This window comes from Ursus americanus, chromosome 32 (genome assembly GCF_024610735.1).
Source record: "Ursus americanus isolate L20-20 chromosome 32, mUrsAme1.1.p, whole genome shotgun sequence".
Taxonomy (NCBI): domain Eukaryota; kingdom Metazoa; phylum Chordata; class Mammalia; order Carnivora; family Ursidae; genus Ursus; species Ursus americanus.
In genome coordinates, this window is record NC_142158.1 from 26977291 (window position 1) to 26994203 (window position 16913).

Below are 16913 nucleotides of genomic sequence, written 5' to 3' on the forward strand. Positions count from 1 at the left end.
GAAGGGTGAAGTGTGGCTCTGGGAGATCATAAGCCCTTGGTGCCCAGGCCTCAGCCCCTGGCAGGCCCTGTTGTGGAATTGCAACAAATGTGTGAGGAGACAGACTTGATGACACGGTGAGGAGGTGTGTAGGGTTTGCTGCTTAAGACGTGGGGGGTGGGTGTTCCTCACTCCCCATGGGAATAACAAGAGCTGAGCAAGGAACACTGGGGGCACTGATGGTGAAGCCACGCGGGTTGAATCTGGAAATCAGGAGAAGAGTACAGAGTAGGGGAAATCAGGTACTAGAAAACACTTTGTAAGCGACAAAGCTGTGAAGCTGTAAGCAGAGAGCGGGCAACCATGAGCTCCTCGGACGGCTGCAGGGTCACGCAGGACAGACTGGGGCGCGGGCAGGGGAGGCTGTACGTGGTACTACTACTAGACAGACCAGTGGACGGGGAGGCTTGGGGACCCACTGCATGAGGACAGTTCAGGTTGGGGGCTGAAGGCTTGGGGGAACAGCAGGGATGGGGAGGGTTAAATTGGCTGGCCGGGGTTGGGTTTCCCAAAACCCAGCCCTTCGGGACTTCAGCTGTCCCCACTACCAGCCACAGGATCCTGGACATTTGGGAAGTCAAACAATTAGCCAGAAGGTAGAAAAAATACCTTTTTATTAATTATTAGGAATAACCCATTCATTGAATGCAGGGTGTGTGTTGGGGAAGATTAGGTACTGCCGGATGGATGAGGGGAAACGTGCAAGAGGGCAGTGAGAAGGGGGACAGTCCCCCACTTTCCACAAACTATAAACAGCAACATGAACACAGAGAATCACAAATAAGAGGATCCTTCCTCATGTCCCCTCCTGTCCCACTCTTTCAGAACGAGTCCCACTGTGGTCGCTAGAGGTGCCAGGGCATCTGGAAGTTCTGGGCTGGGAGTGGGGTGCAGTGTGTGGCCTCAAAGTTGTGCAGATGCTTCTGAGCCTGAAGAAAGAGGGCAGGACAGGTGCGGTGCAGAGCACTGCGGTGAGCAGCAGTCACCGAACGCCTCCACGGCCCCTGAAACCGCTCACTCTCTACAAGCCGCAGCTTCCAATGCTGCCCCCCAGCCCCACACGCGCCCCCTGGCCGTTCCGGCACCCCCTTCCTGCTGCCACCCCTTAGCTCACCAGAAACAAGGCCAGCTGCTGCCTTCCGTCTGCATCCATGTCCTCCCCTGCAGGGAAGAGGCACTCACACAGGGACCATACATACATCCCGGTATTCATCCCCCTCCTGGACTCTTCCCGACACCCGCTCCTGCCCCAGGACCTCCTTACCCACACTCCAGGGGAAGTCAGGCCCGTGTTCTGCCTGGTAGGAGCGGAGGACGGACAGGCACCAGTCCTCCTCCACCTCCCAACGGCTGTAAATCGAAGCTGCTCAGGGAGAGAGAGGGGCGCCCGTCAGTGACCTGGCCTTGCCACGTCCCCACCCAAAGGCCTCACGGCGTCCCCTGGCACCTTCCTCCAGCTGTGAGGAGGCCTCCAGCCACTGCCTCACCACTCGCAGACCGTCCTCTGCCATCACACGGGGATACCTACAGAGGGAGCACCAGGACGGGAGGTCAGGACCCAATTCCCTTCGCTCCTCACCCCAAAACCCTTCTCCCTCCCTCCCTGCCGTGCCAGTGGCAGTACACACATGTACACACACACACCCCCCACCCCGCCCCAGCTCACCGATACTGCAGGAGCTTCAGCAGGAGGTCGTTGCCTCGGTTGGACATGATGTCCTCGGGAACCCTGGGGTGGGAAGAATGGATACTGCAGGGGCTGGAGGTTGGGGAGGAAGGGTCTGGATACCCAGGTTTCTGGTAGGCAGAGGTGGGAGGGGCAACTTCCTAGCTCCGTCTGGGATCCAGGAGGGCAGAGCCTCCCAGGCACTCACGTAGTAGTGATGATCTCATCCTTGGTTCTGCGGATCAGCAGCACAGGGCCCTGGTACCTTCAGAGGAGAGAGTTGTGGGGAGGGAGTGCTCAGAGGGAGATGGTGACAACTGGCCACCCCCAGCCATGGGCTAGCCCATCACCCAGGGGTGAGAAAATATTTAAGAATGGGCATTGCCCAAAGTCTGGCCTTACTGGGAGATCTGCTCAAATACCCAGCTGAGCCTGTGCAGGGGGAGGTGGGGAAGGGTGCTACATGCTGGGCGCTGGCCTGCCCTCACCGGCACAGCTGTTCTGCGTTGTTCAGATTGAGATGCTGCCTCACAGTCCTGGTCACCAGGCCCCCTGGAGTGGGATAAAAGTGAAGGGACGACAAAGACAAAGCCCTTGCCCAACACAAAGGTCCCCATTGTTCACAGAAAAAGAAAACTGAGGCCCCTGACAGGGGAGTCCTCCTGCTTCTCAACAATGGGCGGACCCACTCCCCACCCACAGAAAAAGGATCCATCTCCAGTTAGAATTAAGCTCCCAGGTCCAGCCCACCCCTTCCCTGGAAGGGCAGGCCTGGGAGCTGCACTCACTCCAGCTATCTGGCATGACCTTCAAGGCCAAGGGCACCAGGTCATCAAAGGAGGCATCCAGGATCACGGCACTAATGTCTGGGTAGGACATGGCTGCCCACGTGGCTGGTACCAGGACAGGGAAGAAGGGTGAAGACCGAGGGGCTACTGCCCACCACCCCACCCTTGTCCCATTGACCCCACAGGCTGACGCCATCCTCCCTACTAGGCTAGCCCCAGGTCTCCCTTCACCCCTCAATTCACTTGGCCAGGGTACTATCCAGAGAGGATGGAGAGAGAACATCAAAGGGCATCAAAGACGATGTGCAGAGGAAAGATTCACTTTCCTGATCCCCACGCTGCCCAGGGCCCTGCCCTACTTCTTTTAATAATGGGCGAAAGAGGGGCACCTGGTGGCTCAGTCAGTTAGGCATCCAACTCTTGGTTTTGGCTTGGGTCATGATCTCGGGGTGGTGAGACTGAGCCTTGTGTCAGGCTCCACACTTGGCGGGGAGTCTGCGTGGGATTCTCTCTCTCTCTCTCTCCCTCTGCCTCTGCCCCTCCCCATCGCTCTCTCAAATAAATAAAATCTTAAAAAAAAAAAATGGGCATAAGAGTAGAAGAAATGTGAATGTATACAAATAGGATACCATCTTCCAGACCCAAGCAGATATCCCACCTCCATCCTCTCCTCCCTTAAGCCTCGACCCCACTGCCGGGCCCCCAGTGCACTTCCCTACCTCTCCTTGGGGTAGGGTAGGGGTGGCACAAATTGGGAGGGGAGAGGCAGGAGGCAGGTTGGTACCAGTGAAGCCGCCGATGGACCAGGCATAGATGATGATGTCCTGGGGCTGGAAGCCCAGGCGGTGGATGGCAAACTGGACCACCACATCCATGGCGTTGGCCTCATTCTGAGGAAATGGCACCCCCTGCAGGAGGAAGGGCAAAGGCAGGAGTGAGTCAGCACCAAATGCCGCCTGGGTTACTCGCAGGCTCCCAGCATGGACTCTTGCAGCTCCCTGCAACAGACAGGGAGGGTGCAGAAGAAAAGGGTAGTGGGAGGGGCTGCACTCCCCAGAAACCAGCCTGCCCACCACTCCCCAATGCAAGAGGAGGGGTCTGACTTCCTGCTGAGCCCCCCAAAAAAATACACACCCCTTTCCCTAACTCCAGTGGCTGACCAGGGGTAAACAGACCATAATTCAGGAAAAGAAAGGGATTTCAGAGAGGGTCTCACCGTGCTTCCAGCAAAGCCTGGATGGTTCCAACCCAGGACTGAATATCCAGCTGCAACAGAGGAGGGAGAGGGGCTAGGACCTCATGGAGCACACCTCCCTCCCTTCCAGCCCTGGGGGAAAGAGCAACAGAACGGTGGAGCTCTAAACACCCCCAAACTCAGAGGCGAGGAACTCCAAGCCTTCCCAGAATGGGGAGATGACACCAGAGGTTCTGAGGCAGCAGAAGGGAGAGATAAGTGATTGTGTAGGGGGGACAGAAAGAGGCCATCCTGTTAGGGACACAGCCCAAGGGGAGCGATGTACAGTTAGCAAAGCAAATGGGGAGTACACTTTGCCCCTGATGTGAGCGTTTTAAACCTCGCTCAGATGAGGTGATCGGGCCCAGGGAGGTTCTGTCAGTGTGGGAAGGTGGGGCTGTTCCATTCCAAAGGGCAGGGGCAAAAGAGCTGAGGCGCGGGCCTACCTTCCAGAGGCGTAGAAATGCAGCCCACCTCATAGAAGCCCGCGTTCCCCTCACAGCAGATCACCTACGGAGGGAGGCCGGAAGGAGGGCTGGGAAGGAGCCACGTTGGGACAGAAAATCCCCCACGCGGTAGGATGTGGCCGCTTTGTAGGGAAGAGGAAAGGGCCTGTTCTCTTCAAGGGGAATGGAAATTTCTCACCCCACAAGGTGCGTAAGAAGAGAAGCAAAGTGGATGCAAAGGCTTAGCAAACTGAGCCCTCAGAGGAAGAGGAACTGCTCAACCACCCAGCACAGTGTCCGCTTCTCCTTGGAAGACCAGCAGGGGGCTGGCTCTCAGAAATGGGGTTATGGATACTTTGTTTCCTTTCTAGTTTTGGGGTCTATTTTTTCCCATGACTGTTTCTTTTGTGTGGTATGCTACTCGCTTTCCATCTCTGGGCTCCAGACCTACAGTCAGATAAACTCTAATTCCACAGTGCCCCATGCCGAAGCCCAGAGATGGCGGGGCTGGCATGGACTCTCTCAGCAGTCGGGAAGAGCCAGGACCAGAAGCCAGCTCCCTAGACTGTTGGCTCAGGGCTCCTTCCACGGCTGCTTCATGGAGGCAGGCCACTTGGGAGGCCAGGCTGCCTGGGTTCAAATCCCAGCTCTCTCACTTACTATGTGATCTGGGAAAATTATCCCAGGCCTTAGTTTCATCATCCGTAAAATGGGCTGCAATATAAAAATAGTTCCTATTCTACAGGGTCGTGGTAAGGATGAAATATATGCCTTCTATGTGACAAATGCTGTCTAAGCGGTAACTATTACGAGATTACTTTTTGGTCCTTGAATAGCAACTCCTACTTCCTCCATTTTGCTATGGCAGGGCTTTCCGACACCAAGAGGTCTTGAGACAGGGACTATCCCCAGCTGTCCTTCCTTGTGGCTGCTGGAGACCTGCGATCCCCAGAGCCTCCACTGCCACCGCCCCCAACTGCCTCTGGGCTCCCTGCTCCTCACCAGCTTCTGTCCCTGGGGCTCGGCTGTCCCCCGCCGGTCCACAAACATGGTGTCAATTTCATTGCCGTCGCAGGCCAGCAGCTTCGCGCGTCGCCCGTTACACTGAGTGAGGGACATGTGAGGGGTGGGAGGTCACAACCCTGGTTGGGGGGGAAGGAGCATCGGGGCGCGGGGGCGGGGGCGCCTCACCTCTTCCACCAGCCGGGCCTGGCCCTGCAGCAGCACAGGCATGAGGGCCTTCTGGAGCAAGTACACTGAGCCGGGGTACAGCATCCGGCGCCCCAGGGTGTGCGCGACCAAGTAGCTGCGGGGAACAGGGAGGGGGGGTTAACCGACCCTTGACCTCAGGAGGGCTAGGGACCAACCCAGCCCTAGCACCCAGAGACCGTGGGGCCTGCTTCACCCCTGACCTTCAGTTTTGTTTTCTTGACCTTTACAGGTTTGGTTTGTTTGCCTTTTGAAGGACTTAATGAAATTATATGTACCAAGCTGGTGTTTTTCAAACTTTTTTTACTACAACCTTTATAAGGGGCACATTTTACATTGTGGCCCAGTACACACATCCGTACAAATACTGAAAAGTTTAGGAGATGATGTTTTCTGTATATGATAAGTAAAAGTAAAGTTATTATTAATTATGATTCTGTTAATGCGTAAGTACAACTCAGGGGCGCCTGGGTGGCGCAGTCAGTTAAGCGTCCAACCTTTGGTTTCGGCTCAGATCATGATTTCAGGGTCGTGGGATCATGCCCTGCATGGGGCTCCGGGCTCAGTGCGGAGTCTGCTTAAGATTTTCTCTCCCTTTGCCCCTCCTCCACCCCACCCCACCCCGTGTGTGCCTGTGTACGGATGCGCTCGCTCTCTCTCACTCAAATAAATTAATCTTAAAAAATGCACCTTATTAAAAGTCTCCAAGTAAATAATACTTTTAAAAAAATGACAGCTGTACTTCACTTAATTGATTTCAAGATTCACAAACAGGTCAAGATCCATAGTTTGGTTTTTGTGTTAAGATTTATTTATTTATTTGAGAGACAGAGAGAGTGTGTGTGTATGCACGAGAGTGTATGTATGTGTATGAGGGGAGGGATGGAGCGGGAGGGAAGCAGACTCCCCAGCAAGCACGGCGCTAGAAGTGGGCCAATCCCACAACCCTGACATCATGACCTGAGCCAAAATCAAGAGTTGGACGCCCAACCAACTGAGCCACCCAAGCGCCTCAAGATCCACAGTTTGAAAGACACCAAACTAAACTGCAGACCCCGCCAGGGCAGAGACCTGACTGTTCTAGTCACTGCCATGTGCCCTGTCTCCGCCATGTAGCAGGTGGCCAGAGCCCGACACAGAGTAGGGGCTTAAATAGTTACTGAACCAATGAGCTAATCCTGACGGACTGGGAGGTGCTGTTCCTGAAAAAGACAATTAATCATTTCCAGTTAATCCTGAAATTGGATTTGTCCCCAGAAAAACACCGTACCACTCTGTCCAGCATCCCCTGAAAACTGAAAATTTGGCTTTCCCCTCTGACCAATCCGCACACTATCCACACTGATCACTAAGCCCTCCCCTTTCCTTGGTATCCCGGAACCTGCCTCCCAGCCTCCAGCAACAGAAAATTCCCCCAGCATCTGAGCCACGTAAGATATGGACACTTACTGCTGTTACTTCTGACATCATCAGTGTCCTCAACTGTGATTTACTTGGGCTTTGCCATGTGCTCTGACCTCAGGCCCCCAGGCAAGCTGGAAGCCCTTGTGAATATGTTACCCTACTTAACCTCACCAATCCTACGAGGTGGGTTATTCACGGATGCAGAAATTGTAGCTTGCTTAAGGTAGAATAGCCAAGGTGCAGAGGGCCCAGGACAGGGACACAGCTGCCACCAGGCATTGCTCCGGCTAAGGCTATGTGTTTCCACCACACCCCCAACCTCATTCTTCCCTCCCAGCCTCATTAAGAGAGCTTTTGTGGGGTGCCCTGCTGGCTCAGTTGGTAGAACATGTGACTCTTGCTCTCAGGGTCATGACTTCAAGGACCATGTTGGGCGTAGAGCTTACTTAAATAGATAAATTTTTAAAATAACAAAATGAAAGAGCTTTTGTATCAGACAGAATTGTGTTAGTATTCCAATCCTTCACTCACCATCTGTGAGACTCTGGACCTCTCTGAGTATCTTTTCTTCACATAAAAATCTAGATTAGAAACTCCCACAAACAATGCAAAGTACACAGCATGAGGCCAAATAAATGACAGCTACCTTACAATGGAGCACCCAGTCCTGGAGTCCCCGCTCCACATCCCCTCCACCCCAGCTGGCCTCCCTCCCTGTTGCTTCCCACCTGGTGATCTGACAGGGCAGCTTCTTGACCCGGTTGAGGAGGGTGTCTGCTGTCCCCCGGTGCAGGGGCTCTGGGCGAAGCAGGGCCACACCCTGGCGGGAAGGGCCCCCTCGAGACTCCTTCCTGAGGATGGAAAGATGCGGGGGAGGATGGAGTCAGGAGCGGAAAGCTGGACATCTGCGGTCCGGAGGGCAGGGGGGTCTAGGAACGAGGAGATGGCGCTGGACAGCAGGCCCTGGAGCTGCAGGAGATGGGGCTGGAGGTGTAGGACAGGGCAGAGCAGGGAGGGAGTGAAAGAACTGGGACCTCACCGGCTGCTGGGCTCTTCCCAGTGGAAGTCGACTGGCCAGCTCTTAAAGTCAAAGTTGTAATTGGCGAGCTGCCTCTGTGGTGGGCAGGGAGAGAAAGAGGAGGGGAGGCAAAGGGGGACTCAGAAGACAGGCCTACCTACCCACCCTGGTCAACCTCATCATCCACAGGACGGGCCCCCCCAATCATGGGGAGACAAGTCAACACCCCGCCCCCTGCCCCCCCAGTTTACAGAGGGTAAGCTCCATCATGGCCAGAAAAATCAGGCAAGAGGGGATGCCCTATCTGCTATCAAGACTGCCCTGGCTGCTTCCAGAAGAGGAACCTAACAGTCTTGCTTTTCCAAAATGTAAGACAGACCCACTCCCAGAATGGGTGGCTGGAGGTGCTGGTGCTTGTGAGGGAGGAAGTGGGGGGTCTGTTGGCTCGTCATGCCCCCCTCCCCTACTGGGTCCTTTACCTGATGGGGTCCTGATGAGGCTGGGTGAGAGGGAAAGAGGGAAGTCATGCCTACGGTGGTTCCTTTGCATTGGGACTACCTTTTGAATGAGGCCCTCTCTGACTGTTCCATCCTCATGGCCACCTCCCTTCCCTCAGCTTCTGCAGCCAGGGGCTGGGGACGCCTCCCAGACTATCTACGCCTCCAGTCACCCCACCGAGTCCGCCCACATGCTTTTTGAGGGTGGCGGGAGCTGTGTCTTCTGTTTTGCTGTGCTCCCTCCCTCACCCCCGGAGCACCCAGCACTCTATTTTCAGAGCTGTTTTTTATTTTCCGTCACAGAATTTTTTTGACATTTTCAGAAATAACTTGACGAAGAGGGAACAATAGAAACACTGTACAAAAATGTAAATGGCAAAACAAAACAAAATGAAGAAAAGCAAATTTCAGGCAGGCTTTGCTCAGACCTGGACGCAAATCCAGACCCAGCCACTTCCTTTGCTCTGTGACTCTGCTTGTCACTTAACCTCTTTATGTCTGTTCCCTCCGAGGTGTAATAATAGCACCTCCTGTGGTTGTTGTGAGGGTCGGGAAGGGTGTGTGCAAAACGCCTCAGACGGCGGCGTGCCAGAGCATCATTCCACTGCTCCGCAAACGGCGGCGGGGGCATGATGGTGGTGGTCATGGATGTTTGCTCCCAGGAACCGCTTTGTAACAGGAAAGAACTTTACGGGGCCCCAAAGCCCCTTCTGCAACATAATCACACTCCAGCACCAGATGGGCTGGCACAACTCCAAGGACACTGGGCCCTGGCTTTTCTCCCTCTTGGCACCACACTGTGCTTCCGGGCACAAGAGTGGACATACCTGTCCATCTTGTCCCATCCCTGAACAAAACTAGCATAGTGTTCGATGCACACGGCCAAAATAAACACCATTTACAGAACTGAGCTGCTGTGATAGAAGACCCCCTTCTAAGAAACACCATGGAACATTCCATTAGCAGTGGTAGAGAGGAAGATCCCTTGGGTGGACAGTTCACTTGCACTGGGGAGAAGGGATATAGCAATGGGCAAGCGAAAACCCAGTGTGGTCTGTGGCAAAACCCACCTCCTCCCCTGGGCAGAAGCTGGCGCCCGGCGCTCCGGGGACACAGCTGAGGAAACTGCTGCCAGGGCGCCCGTCTGGCACCTCTCACCTTGTTTTCTGCAGAATGGTTCCTATGTGTTGCCTCCAAGATGGTAATGAACTGCCGGTACTGGGGGTTGGTCCAGCGGCCGATGCCTGGTAGAGAGAGGATAGGAAACAGTGTTAGGAAAAGTGGGAAGAGCAAGCTGAGTAAGCTTCAGGAAGAGGGTTAGAGATGGGCAAGGAGAAGGCCCCAGAAAGAGAAGTGGGAGGAAAAGGAACAGATGGCCCAGGGTCTGGGGAAATAGGAGAGTCGAACTGACCTCCTTCCTCCGTATCTGGCTTCAGTGTTCTCCTTCCACCCAGCGGCTTTAGTTTGTTTCCTGATAGGCTACCAACCCTCCACCCTCCAGAATGTTCACTTTCCCAGTCTTACCACAGCGTCATGCAACCTTACTATTCACCCCGGTGAGCACAGAGTTTCTCTTCTTGTCCCTGCCAGCGTTCTCTGCTGCTTGCTTTCCATCTCTTTCCCACACGGTCTAACTCCCTGCCATCTGGCTTCCTGGCTCCCGCTCCTGCCCCATAATCACTTCCTCACTGAATCCGAGTGCCCCTCCTCTGTCCCTACTCTTCCAACTGTCCCTCGAGATTCCTTCCTCCTCCGCTTCCTGGGTCCCTTTCTGCCACCTTCCGATTCCCAGACTGCTCCTCCCAGCCTCCCTTCCACTTTCCTGTCTGCAACAAGAGCCATCCTCAATGCTCCTCTCTTTCCTCTCTTCACCTGGCCCTCTGGCGATCACGTCTGCTCTCTCTTCACTGCCAAGGAGTCTCAAGCCCTGACTTCTCTGCTTCCACTGACCTGACAGGGGCAGGCACCACTGGCATGGGAGGCACTGGAAATGAGACACACAGGTTCTAGCCCTGAGGGCTGGGGCTTTGGTTGGGGGTGGGGTTCGCTGGAGAAAAACGGTAAGCCAGTAAACAAGTACATTTCAGAGAGGGGTAAGTGCTATCAAGAAAATAAAACCAGAACGAACTACAATGCTATCATCATCAGGGGTAGAGACCCCAGAAAATACTACGGAACCAAGCAAGGTGCAAAATGATTTGTACAGCGTGATGCCATTTGTGCCAAAAATGTAAAATGAACAAAAGAATGGCTATATATTGTTTTCAGTTACCATATTTCATAGGTTCTAAAATGCCTATTTTTCTTTCACATTTGAAAACTGAAATCGGAATGCAGTTTACAATTCATAACAGCCTAGATTTGATAAAATGAGGCCTATCTTTCACAAAAGTATAAAAATGTGGACCAGGAAAGAAACCACGCCAAATGGCAATGGTTACTTCTGTGGAAAGAAGAACACAGAACTGGGGAAGATTCCAATGGGAATGCCAACTCTGACAAAAGGTATTGACAAAAGGTACCTGAAGCAATATCACAGAACATAAGCATTTCAGTTCTTTATGATAATGGGGTGCCTGGGTGGCTTGGTCGGTTAAGTGTCTGCCTTTGGCTCAGGTCATGACCCTAGGGTCCTGGGATGGAGACCCGTGTCGGGCTCCCTGCTGAGCTTCTCCCTCTCCCTCTGCCCAACCCCCTGCTTGTGCTTGCTTTCTCTGTGTGCCAAATAAATAAATAAAATCTTAGGAAAATAATTATTATGATATTGTGTTCTCTGGACTTTTCTGTATTTAATTTTTGTGCCCAAATCAAAAACAAATAAAATTTAAAAGTAAGACAAAACCAAGGAGTGGGAGCTACTTTTAGATTGGGAGGTCAGCGAAGGCCTCTCTGAGGAGGGAGCTCAGCCCAGTGGAGATCAGGAGGCAGAACACCGCAGCCAGAAGGTCCTCACCCCTGCCCAACTGCAGCCATCCAGCTCCTGACCCGCCACTCCCTCTCCAAGCATTCCCTTGCCCAGTTTTTGTCATGTGCACCTGCCAAGGGGCAATGATTTGGATCATCTCTTCATTTTTAAATTGTGAGATATAACATACAACACACATTCAGTTTAAAAAATACAAGGCAAACATTCATGTGACCATCACCCGAGTCAAGGAAGAGAAGACAGTCACGTCCCCCCAGGAGTCCACCCCATCCCGTTCCCTCCCTCTCCCAGGTAATCACTCTCCTAACTTTCAAGATAACCACGCCTGTGTTTTGCTACTTCTATATGCATCCCTTTTGAACTTTACATCGATGGAAACACGCTGCATACATTATCTGGTCGTCTGCCTCTTGCATTCAACATTACAATTGTGAGACTCATCTGCACTGCTGGGGGTAGCTTAAATTTGTTTACTTGCATTGCTGTGTTGTGTTCTGTTGTAGAACTGGACGCTCTAACGTATTTATCCATCCTACTCTTTGTGGCCATGGACTTGTTTCCAGTTTCGGACTATTACAAACATATATACGGACATATGGGGAATTCTTGTAGGGTGTATGCATCTTTTCCAGGTAACAGCAAAGTTTTCTGCCATACTTAGTTTTTCATACTTACAACCAAGCCCTTTAAGGAAAAGATCATGTCTTCACCATTCCCAATTATTCCCCCTCAGGGCCCAGCACAAAATTATATTTGCAAAAGATACTTAATAAATATTTACCCAGGGAAGGATAGGTCCAAACCAGGCTCTCTCTGGACCTACCTCGGAGACAGGCCACGCCTGCCAAGAGTAGTAGCAATGTCCCAGCATAGTGAGAAAACGGCACCACTTTGGACAAGCTCAAGTAACCTGGGAGGGGAAAGGTGTTATATGAGAAGTTTTCCCCACTGCTCCTTGGCTTCTCTTCCCAGGTCAGCCCCAACCTCCGCCCCATACCCTCTCTTTGGGACAGCCATGCCCTTGGAGGAAGAAGATGCTTGATGGAAGAGGGAAGCCAAGCCATCCTCACAGGTCCCCTTTCCTCTTTCGGGGGGTCAGCTCATCTGCCAACAACCTGCCCACCACCTCTGAAACCACACTGACCTTTCCTGTATAAGTAGAAGAAGGCGAAGGGAGAGGAGTAATAAGAGATGGACCAGAAGACTGAAGCCTGCAGCAGGGAGACAGGGACAAGCAATCAGTACACACAGAGGTCTGCCATTTCCAGGCCTAGTCTCTGAGCAAAGTGGATAACCCGAGGGAGGTTGTTACCAAGTACCTATTCTGTGCATAACACAGTAGGTGCTTAATATTTGTTGAAAGGCAATGTATCAAAGCCTAACAGAGGCTGGGGAAATTAGGTACAGGTTGTTTTCTTCCTTTTTTCTCCGAACATAATTTCATCATGTTTAAAGGCCAGTTTCTTTTTCTGCTCAAGTTCATCAAGCCTTTTCAATCAGCCCTGCTCAGGACAGCGCCTGGCCTGGTCCCCAAGAGATGCACAAACGTCACCATCGGAACCCTGCCAGAGAAAACAGCTGTCTTTGCAGCCAAAGAGGTTAGTTGCCAGGGAGGACAGGTCACTGGGGACCACAGGACTCAGCACCTGCAGATGGTCCCAAGAGTAAACACATTTTCCTCAGGGTTCAGGCTGCCCCAGAGAAAGCAGTGCACACACAAAAGGGGAGTGCCAAGTATGTGTGCTTGAGAGTGTGTCCACGTGTGTGTTGGAGAGGTCAGCTGCAGAGCCCAGAACCTCCCCCACCCCCAGGGGCGCTGCCTTCTCCCAGGCTGGGGAGGAGAAAGTTCGGGAGGCCAACCGGGTAGGAAAAGACGCAGTTGTCCCAGACGCCAGCGCAGACATACCAGTGCCAGAATGCTGTCAGCATGCTTCTCCAGGGCACGGGGTTGGTAGTACGTATCCTGCCAAAACGGATGGCTGTGTCAAGGACCATGTCCATTGACAAGCCCTTCCCCTTCCCCTTTGAGAGCCCTGATGTGTCCTCTGGTTCTAGCCTCCAAAGCTATCCCTTCTGGGACATCTCTGGCTCTGGAAAAAGCCCCTCTTCCCAACCCCCACTCCAAACCTGATTTTCTACCCCAGACCATGAGAACATAGGGGCCTGGACTTGCGAGGAAAAGTCAAAGCCTCACTGGACATTTTGTGCTCCTTTTCCACAACCCAGTTTCAAATGAGTTGTGGGCATGTGCGTGTGGGGAGAGGAGTTAGAGAAGAAAGGAGACACCATGACAACTTTAAGAGGGAAAGAAGATCAGAAATAACAGTAGGGTGATTAAGGAAGAGAACGTGGCCGAGAGCAGGCAGTTGTGGAGGGCAATAAACACAATCTGAAACTACCAATGAAAAGGTAGAGAAAATGTAGGGGCACAGTCTACCACCACCCCCAGCTTTCACGGATGCGATGACCCTGGGGTCTCCAAGATAGGGTGGGCTGTCGGGTGGGAGGTAGCGGATACACATGTCGAAGTCATCTTGAAATTCAAGGCCAGGGTAGAAGGAAGATAAAACAAAACCGGGGAAGGCGCCGAGTCAGAAGAAATCGAGAGTCAGACGGCAAAATCATCCAGCTCTCGAATCCGCGCAGGGTCTCTTCCAGGACTTAGAGTCAACTGGGACCAGCACGAACCACGAAAGACAGGGTGGGGGGCCGCGTGAGGAAAAAGCAAGGAGTGGCAGTCAGAACGAGAAAGCGGTGGCAAACAGCGATAAAGGGGCAGCCGGTCCGCAGGCGTGGCTTTAACCCAGGAAGCACAAAGAGCACTTTGCAGACAACTGGCTTGACAAGCAGGCTCCCCCGATTTCCAGTAATGGGCGCTTCTGGGGAGCGAAGGCCGCAAAAGGGTTTGGGCCGTACCATGTTTTTGACCAGGGGAGAACACGACTCACCCAGGAGCTGGAAGGGGGGGCAGTGACTGAAGTTGGAGTCTCGGGGACGCCGGACGGGGCCCTTTCCGAGTCCCTTTCCCGGTAGATTTTGTAGAGCCGGGGGCCTAGGACGCAGCTCAGCAGCTTCGCCATGGCCCCCGCTCCGGCCGCTGCTCTCCCAGCAGCAGGTCCCCCTGCCGGCCCCGCCCTTTCCCGGCCTCTAAGGTATTGCGTGCCCTTGGCGTCAGCACGTACCGGCCCCGCCTCGTGCCGAGGGAGACATTTTCCGCGCTGCCTGGGACGGTTTTCGTGCAGTTGGACCTACGGGTAGAGCAATGGTCAGAAATTAGTTGGAGGCGTTTAGATCGCGGCGAGTTAGATCATCAGGCGTAGTTAAGTCCTTTTTTTTTTTAATTCCTTAATGTTGGCAGGCTGTCGAGCGACAGTGGGAACGAAGGGTAAAATTAGGAGCACTTGACAATAGCAACAAAAAAGAAAAAGTGTCTAGGAATACACCTAACCAAAGAAATGCAAGATTTTATGAAGAAAATTACACAAGTTTTTGAAAGAGATAAACGAAGACTTGAATAAATGGAGAGCTACATCGCAGTCATTGGTAGGAGGACTCAGTATTGTTAAGGGGTGTGAAATACTGGTCAAAAAAAAAAAGAATAATTATCGTTCTTAAGCGTGGATGAATCTCAAAACCTCAAAACCATTATGTTGAGTGGAAAAAAGAAAGCCACAGGTTACATACAAAATGACACCATTGTATAACGTCCAAAAAGAAAATTTAACGATCAAGAGAGTGAAAGATAAAGAGCAAATTTAGAATAGTGTAACACAGCATAGAGGATCTTTGAAATGGTAATACTATTTCTTAATAGATATTCAGGTTTGTTTTATTTTTCTTTGTACCTTACACCTACATAATATATACATTCTTTAGCTTTTTATTGCAGTAAACACCTATACAGAAAAGTGCACCATTTGAATATCTCCATGTAATCAGTATCCTGATCAAGAATACATTATACCACATCTACAAATTCTTCCTTTTGATTTGTCACTACCTGCCCCACCAAGGGTAAACACTATCTTAATTTCTAAATTCATAGATTAGTTTTGCCTAATTTTATACTTTATGTAAATGGAATCATACAAATCATGCTCTTTGTTTCTTGCTTCTTTTACTTGTTATGTTACATTTGATATAGTCTTCGGTATGCATGGAATATTTCATCAGCAACAATTTTAATGGAGTGCCTGGGTGGGTCAGTCGGTTAAGGGTCTACCTTCAGCTCAGGTCATGATCCCAGGGTCCTGGGATGGAGCCCCATGTTGGGCTCTCTGCTCAGTGGGGAGCCTGCTTCTCCCTCTCCTTCTGCCCCTACCCCCCCCCACCTGCTTGTGCTCGCTTGCTCTCAAATAAGTAAAATCTTTAAAAAAAAGAAACAATTTTACAACAATGACAAAAAACACCAATTCAAAGAGATACAGGCACCCCTATGTTTATTGCATTATTTGTCCGTTGATGAATGGAGAAAGAAGATGTGAGATATGTGTATGTGCGTTTGTGGGTGTGTACACACACATATATATGGAATATTATGCAGCCATAAAAATAATGAAATCTTGCCATTTCCAATGATATGGTTGGAGCTAGAGAGTATAATGCTAAGCAAAATAAGTCAGCCAGAGAAAGACAAATACCATATGATTTCACTCGTGTGGAATTTTTTCTAAAGATTTTATTTTATTTAAGATTTTATTTATTTGTCTAACAGAAAGAGTGCGCACGAGAGAGTACATGCAGGAGGAGCAGCAGAGGGAGAAGGAGAAGCAGGCTCCCCACTGAGCAGGGAGCCTGCATGGGGCTCCATCCCAGGACCCTGAGATTATGACCTGAGCCAAAGGCAGACGCTTAACTGACTGAGCCACCAAGCGCCCCCATATGTGGAATTTAAGAAGCAAAACAAACAAGCAAAGGGAAAAAAGAGAGAGAGAGAAATCAAGAAACAGTCTCTTGAGGTACCTGGGTGGCTCAAATAAATACATAAAATCTTAAAAAGAAAGAAAGAAAAGAAACAGACTCTTAATTATAGAGAACAAACTTGTGGTTGGGGAGGTGGGACATGGGTAAAAAAGGTGATGGGGATTAAGGAGGGCACTGGTCGTGATGAGAACCAGGTGATGTATAGAAGTACACTATATTATACACCTGAAACTAATAAAACACTGTATGTTAACTAACTGGAATTAAAATAAAAACTTAAAGGGGCTCCTGGGTGACTCAGTCAGTTAAGCATCTGCTTTTGGCTCAGGTCATGATCCCCCGGGGGTCCTGGGATTGAGCCCTGCATTGGGCTCCCTGCTTGGTAGGGAGTCTGCAGCTTCCTCTCCTTCTGCCCCACCCCCTCCACTGTGCTCTCTCAGGCGTATGCGTTCTCTCTCTCAAATAAATAAAATCTTTTAAAAAAATAAATAATTAAAAATATATCAACCATAAAAATTTTAAATAACCTTTAAAAATAAATAACACATTAAAAACTATTAAAGCTATATGAAGAACTGCTTTGAGAATCCTGCCTGGGGTAACGGGATTTGGTGAATTCTCCAGGCTCCTGCTATCCTTTTCCTTCGGTAGTAACTTAATCCACTCATCAGGGGCTCAGAAGAGGTCTGTGGTGTGCCAGGCAGCCACAGGGAAAGCCATTCTAAATTATTTATGGAGTATTGACCAGGTATGCAGCCTTATG

The 16913-nt window shown here is 51.3% G+C and overlaps 1 protein-coding gene across 2 annotated transcripts; it reads right to left on the reverse strand.

The window, feature by feature from the left end:
- Nucleotides 1-636: 636 nt before the first annotated feature.
- On the reverse strand, nt 637-14378 carry ABHD16A (abhydrolase domain containing 16A, phospholipase). Of its 2 annotated transcripts, XM_045795649.2 has the most exons (20): nt 14176-14378; nt 13134-13190; nt 12372-12438; nt 12051-12137; nt 9460-9545; nt 7826-7899; nt 7515-7637; nt 5365-5479; nt 5176-5277; nt 4174-4237; nt 3710-3759; nt 3278-3401; nt 2494-2598; nt 2194-2257; nt 1914-1970; nt 1706-1768; nt 1487-1563; nt 1304-1402; nt 1154-1200; nt 637-968 (listed from the first exon to the last, which is right to left on the reverse strand). In XM_045795649.2, exons 1-20 carry the CDS (start codon nt 14305-14307, stop codon nt 885-887), a joined length of 1677 nt encoding a protein of 558 aa, XP_045651605.1. In that variant the 5' UTR covers nt 14308-14378; the 3' UTR covers nt 637-884. The 2 variants fall into 2 exon arrangements, with proteins under 2 accessions (XP_045651605.1, XP_045651606.1); XM_045795650.2 differs by lacking the exons at nt 12372-12438; nt 13134-13190; nt 14176-14378 and adding an exon at nt 12225-12364.
- Nucleotides 14379-16913: the final 2535 nt, after the last annotated feature.